The following is a 6012-nucleotide window of genomic DNA, read 5'->3' as shown; positions in this document are numbered from 1 at the left end:
AATCTTACTTCTAACCTATAAAGCTCTCAACAACCTGGCTCCATCTATTACAGATTTTATTGTTCCATATTTTTTTAACAGAGCACTTTGCTCTCAGGCTGCAGGTTTACTTGTGGTTCCTAGAATTTACTAAAACAGAATGGGAGGCAGATCTTTCAGTTATCAGGCTCCTCTCTTGTGGAACCAACTTCCAATCTCTGTCCGTGAGGCTGACACATTATCCAGTTTTAAAACTGGGCTTAAGACTTTCCTTTTTGATAAATCCTATATTTAGTGTCAGCTTGGGTTTCCTGAGCTGTCCCTTAGTTATGCTGCTATAGGCTTAGACTGCTGGAGGACAAACTGACCACAATTTTCACTCTGCTACTGTCTTTACTTACTCTGCTCAACCTGTTTTGTATTTGTAATTATTTTTTCTATCCTTAACATGTGTTGTTTTTGTCTTTCAGGTACAACTGCACATCTGGACCTGCCACTCTGTGTTCGTCTGTCTCTCCTTCCTGTCCTCTCAGACCAGCCAGTCAAAGCAGATGGCCGCTTGTCCTGAGCCTGGTTCTGCTGGAGGTTTCTTCCTTTTAAAAGGGAGCTTTTCTTTCCACTGTTGCCACTGTGCTTGCTCAGGATGAGAGACTGCAAGGAAGCCAAGATTCATCTTGTCTGCTGGATTCCTTAGATAGAGAACTTTACTAATTGGCTTTTATGTGAATGTTTCTGTAAAGTGCCCTGAGACAACTTTGTTGTGATTTGGCGCTATATAAATAAACTGAATTGAACTGAATTTTAACTGTTGATGCAGGTAAATCAGCAGTTCTCTTTCTTTTAGATTTGTCTGCTGTTTTCGACACTGTGGATCGCAGCATCCTTTTGACCCGTCTGGAGACACTTGTTGGGATTCATGGTACAACATTAAATTGGTTTTGATCCTATCTCTCAAATATGAGTTTTTCTGTAAATCTAGGTCAGTATTCCTTCTCTGTGTCTCCTCTGAAATATAGGGTGGCCCAGGGGTCGATATTAGCACCTGTTCTTTTTGCCTTGTACTTGCTGCCTCTGGGTTTTTCTCTTTAAAAAGCACAGTCTCTTTTCATTGCTTAGTCAATGACATTCAAATATATCTACCTGTAACTACAAATGACAGCCAGTCTGCTGTACATGTGTTACAGAATTGTTTTAGGGACATACAAGCATGGTTGAGAGCAAATTTTCTGACCCTGAATAAGGAAAAAAAAAAAAACAGAGATTTTGGTGTTCGGTCAATGCAATCCCCTGCTTGGGCATGTCACTGTGGTTGGTCCTTTGTCCTCCGTTTGTAAAAAAAATCTGGACTGTTATCAAAGCCAGTTTCTTCCAGTTGAGGACCCTTGCAAAAACAAAACCTTATTTTCCTTGGCCTGATCTAAAGAGGGCTATCCATTAATTTATTACATTGCGTTTGGATTATTGTAATTCTTTGTATTTAGGGTTGGACCAGAGCTCCCTGCAGCAATAGCAGAGTGTCCAAACTGCTGCAGCCCATCTGTTGACGAACAAAAGGAGGCACAAATCTATTACCCCTGTTTTGGACTCTTTTCATTGTCTACCTGTTGCTTTTCGGGTGAAATTTTAAGTTTTATTGATTGTTTTTAAGTGTTTAAACTCCACGGGCCCGTCTTACCTAAGCGAGCTGTTGCAGCCCTACACTCCGTCCAGAGCCCTGAGGTCAGCCGACCAGATTTTGTTGGCTGTCCCTAAATCTAGGTTGAAGACTAGAGGTGACAGAGCCTTCTCTGTGGCATCACCCAGACTGTGGAACAGTCTCCCTCTGTCTGTGAAGCTCTCTCCGTCAGTAGATCAGTTTAAGTCAAGATTAAAAATCTATAGATTCTCCCTGGCCTTCACTCAAATTAGTACCTGACTGACTTGAGTTTTGGGAAAATTGCAGCAAATATGCAATAGTTGTCTTAGTTTTTATTAGTACTATTATTTTATTGGTATTTTACTGTAAATTTTATTATACTTTTATTTTTATTCAACTCAATTGTATTTCTTTTATCATATTTTTATCTACAATGTTGTAATTCTTGTGAAGCACTTTGGTCAGCTGTGGTTGTTTTTAAATGTGCTATATAAATAAACTTTGAACTGACTTGAAAAAACACACCTGTGACAAAGTCATTCTTTCATTAGATGTGGAGAAAGCATTTGACCAGGTGGAGTGGGGCTACCACTTCGAGACTTTAAAGTTATTTAAATTTTGTCCCAAATTCATATCATGGGTGAGGCTGATACAGTATATACCTCTCCAATGGCGGCGGTCCACACCAACTGTAATATATCTTCCTATTTTACACTGCAGCGGGGTACGAGACAGGGGTGCCCACTCTCGCCACTTTTATTTGTGTTTGCGATAGAACCGTTAGCTGTAGGTTTCTGGCAGAACTCCATCATTAAAGGGATGTATCGACTAGGTATGGAGCACAAAGTCTCTTTATATGTGGATGACATACTTTTGTATATATCAGACCTTCTTACCAGCATTACCAGCATACTTATTTTGCTTCAAAAATTTGAGAAAATATCTGGCTATAAGGTCAACCTTCAAAAGAGTGAGGTGATGTCTGTGACCTCTATAGGAAAGAAAATCTTGGACACCATACCCTATAAAATTAGTTTAAAAAAGTTAAGTACCTTGGGATCTGGGTAACTCGAGATCATAAAAACCTCTATAAAACCTATTTTCTACCTCTCATGGCGAACCTTAAGCAGGACATTGCTAGATGGCTATCCCTGCCTCACACTCTAGGGGGCAGAAGGTAAAAATGTAAAAATGAATATCCTACCTAAAGTTCTATACCTGTTTCAGAATCTACCAGTCTTCCTTACTAAATCTTTCTTTACCAATTGGAACAGCCTGATATCAGCTTTTATTCTGAATAAAAAGCATTCACAGTTTGCCAAGAGGGTCTTACATCTGCCCCGCAGGCTTGGAGGCACGTCACTTCCTAATTTCATGCACTATTACTGGACAGCTAATATCAGAGCTCTTCAATTTCGGTTGGGTAAGGACACCCGTTCTCCCAGCTGAGTGGCCTTGGAAAAGGCCTCGGTAAGATCCAGTTCCCCCTCTGCAATACTCTGCTCTCAGCTGCCCTTTAAACAATCAGTATCAACCTACACTTCTAACCTGATTGTGATCTGGGCAGTTAAGATTTGGAATCAGTTCAGGAGGGCATTTAATTCTACAGAGTTACTGTTCTTGGCACCTGTGCCAAATAATCATTGAATAATCAATCAATAATCAACTCCCTCTGTAGCTGATACAGCTTTTGACACATGGGTCTGGAAGGGAGTGCATTCACTGTGTGATCTCTATGCTGATGGTAGATTTGCCTCTTATGAGCAGCTGGTACAGAAGTTTAATATTCACAAGTTACAATTTTTCAGATATCTGCAGCTGAGACATTTTGTGAGATTTAACTCTGATTGTTTTCCTTTGTATCCCTCTAAACATTTTGTGGCCAAGATTTTGGAATGCTGGTCTGATACCAGGGGAGCCCTTAGCAATATTTATACACTGCCCAGTTCATACCATGAGTCCAGTTTGGACTCCCTTAAACTGAAATGGAACACAGCCTTGGAGGAATCCATATCAGACTCAATCTGGAGAAGGATTATTAAGAACATTTACTCATCTTCAATCTGTCTGAGACATGTTGTAATTCAATTCAAGGTAGTGCACAGGTTGCACTGGTCCAAAGACAAGTTGTCCGAGATCAAAGCCGACCTGGACTCTGCATGCAATCATTGCAAACAAACTCCAGCTACACTCTTGCATACGTTCTTGTCCCAAACTGCAGACTTGTTGGTAATCTATTTTGGACACCTTCTCTGGAGTGTGTGGCAAAACTGTTCACCCATCACCACTCATCTCATTGTTCAGGGAGGTCCCTGTGGATACATCTTTCAGCAAATACAAGAAGAATGTGATTGCTTTTGGGTCTCTTCTGGCCAGGAGGCTAATTTTGTGCAACTGGAAGGACCCACACCCCCCAGTATATGTACATTGGATAAGGGAGGTGATGTATCATATCCATTGGAAAAAAAATACGTTATACACTGAAGGGGTCTGTTAAAAGATTTTGGAACGCTTGGCAGACTTTTTTGTTGTACGTGGAAAACCTGTCAATGCCTGACTAATTTATTTGTGTGTGTGTGACTGATATGGTGTGGGAGGGAAGAGGGGTGCGGGGCTTGTTCTGTGTTTATTTTATTTTATTCTATGTTCTAAAAATTGAAAAATAAAAAAAACAGTGTTTAAAAAAAAAAGATAAACTATTTGCATTTTAGTTTGTATTTCAAATTTAAATGTTTGTTTATGTGATGGCGAATGAAAAAATTTCTGTAATTTCAAGTTATTGTTTTACTTTTCTATTAAAACCTGTAAGGCAGAGCAGTGACAGTAACAGGTTGGCAGAACTGAGCAGGTGCACTGCAACATGCACTGGAACATACAATGCAACATGCAATGCAACATGCACTGGAACATGCACTGGAACATACACTGGAATGCAGTCTAGGAGGTGTTTCCACAGAAAGCAAAAATAGTTGGCAATATTCACTGAAGAATTAAACAATATATTGATAAAATAATTTTCATTAGTTACAGGGAAGTATTACAGAGACGTTTAACGTGATGAACCATCTGAAAGGGAATAGAAATTTGTTACTTGAAATACTGTAAATCACACACACACACACACACACACACACACACACACACACACACACACACACACACACACACACACACACACACACACACACACACACACACACACACACACACACACGCACACCAACTCATCAGTGTGGATCAGTAATCAAATTAATCTTAGCTTAAAACTAAAACGTCACTGACCTGAGAGTGTTCAGTCTACAGTGTGGACTCTCCAGAAAGCCACAGAGCTCCTTCAGTTTTTTCAGTTTGTTTCCACTCAGGTTTAGTTCGGTCAGATGAAGGGGGTTGGACTTCAGAGCTGAGCCCAGATGAACACAGCTGTCCTCTGACAACCAAGAGTTCTCCAGTCTGAATGAAGAATCAGACAATTGAGCTTAAATCAACACAGTGGAGATTAAAACAGTTAACAGTTTGTTAGGTTGTAAAAGAAAAAAGGCTGACAGACTTTGAGGACAAAGACAGATTTATTTTAATGGATACAAAATGTAATAATATAATTCACGTGTGCACAAAAATATGCTTGCTTTGAAACAAGCAGACCCCAAACTTGTTCCCAACCATGATATATTGTGTTTGAGTTTTGTAGTTAATTAAAACATAACAGCAAAAATGAACCAGAGAACGTATTGTTGTTACCGTGGGGGGCTGGACAACATTATAAAATGAAGTTTGTCTCTTTTTGATTATTTCAGAGGCTAAAGCTCTTTAGAAAAAAAAAGATGTTACCATAAACATCATCAGTATAGGTCAGTGTATTTTCAGATATGCACTGAAGAAGTCTTTTGGATAAAAGAAATGTTTCAACAAAAAAGAATCCGTCCAGCGGACCTGACTCAACCTTGTTAGTTACCATATGCAGTTTAGTGTCAAACACAATTTCACATCAGTACAAAATCAAAACATGTTATCAGACCTCAGAGTTATCAGTCTACAGTGTGGACTCTCCAGAAAACCACAGAGCTCCATCGCTCCAGAGTCAAACAGGTCATTCCCACTCAGGTCCAGGTCTGTCAGATGGGAGGGGTTGGACTTCAGAGCTGAAATCAAACACGAACAGCTGATCTTCGACAACCAGCAGCATTCCAGTCTGAGTGAAGGACAGAACCTTGAGTTGATCCAACAGGATGAACATTAAACATTCCAGCAGAACAAGTTTGTCTTTAATTTTAGTTTAGCATCAATAAAGCAAAGGGCTGAACTAGCAAACAATGATTTATAAGTTTGTTAATTTTAGATTTTCAATAATAATAATAATAATAATAATAATAATAATAATAATAATAATAATAATAATA

General features: G+C 39.3%; 1 protein-coding gene across 1 annotated transcript in view; it reads right to left on the bottom strand.

Annotated features, from left to right (window-relative positions):
- The window catches only part of LOC119421970 (NACHT, LRR and PYD domains-containing protein 12-like), a 79335-nt gene that overhangs the window by 21615 nt on the left and 51708 nt on the right, over nucleotides 1–6012 (bottom strand). The window contains exons 5-6 of the mRNA XM_037689326.1: nucleotides 5631–5804; nucleotides 4898–5065 (exon numbers count right to left, since the gene is read on the bottom strand). Coding sequence (XP_037545254.1) covers nucleotides 4898–5065; nucleotides 5631–5804 — 342 coding nt within the window. The remainder of the gene's footprint in view (nucleotides 1–4897; nucleotides 5066–5630; nucleotides 5805–6012) is intronic.

The sequence above is a fragment of the Nematolebias whitei genome, chromosome 15 (assembly GCF_014905685.2).
Source record: "Nematolebias whitei isolate Nwh7 chromosome 15, NemWhi1, whole genome shotgun sequence".
NCBI lineage: Eukaryota > Metazoa > Chordata > Actinopteri > Cyprinodontiformes > Rivulidae > Nematolebias > Nematolebias whitei.
The sequence above is the reverse complement of the archived record's forward strand: the minus strand, read 5'-3'. Positions and strand labels throughout refer to the sequence as shown.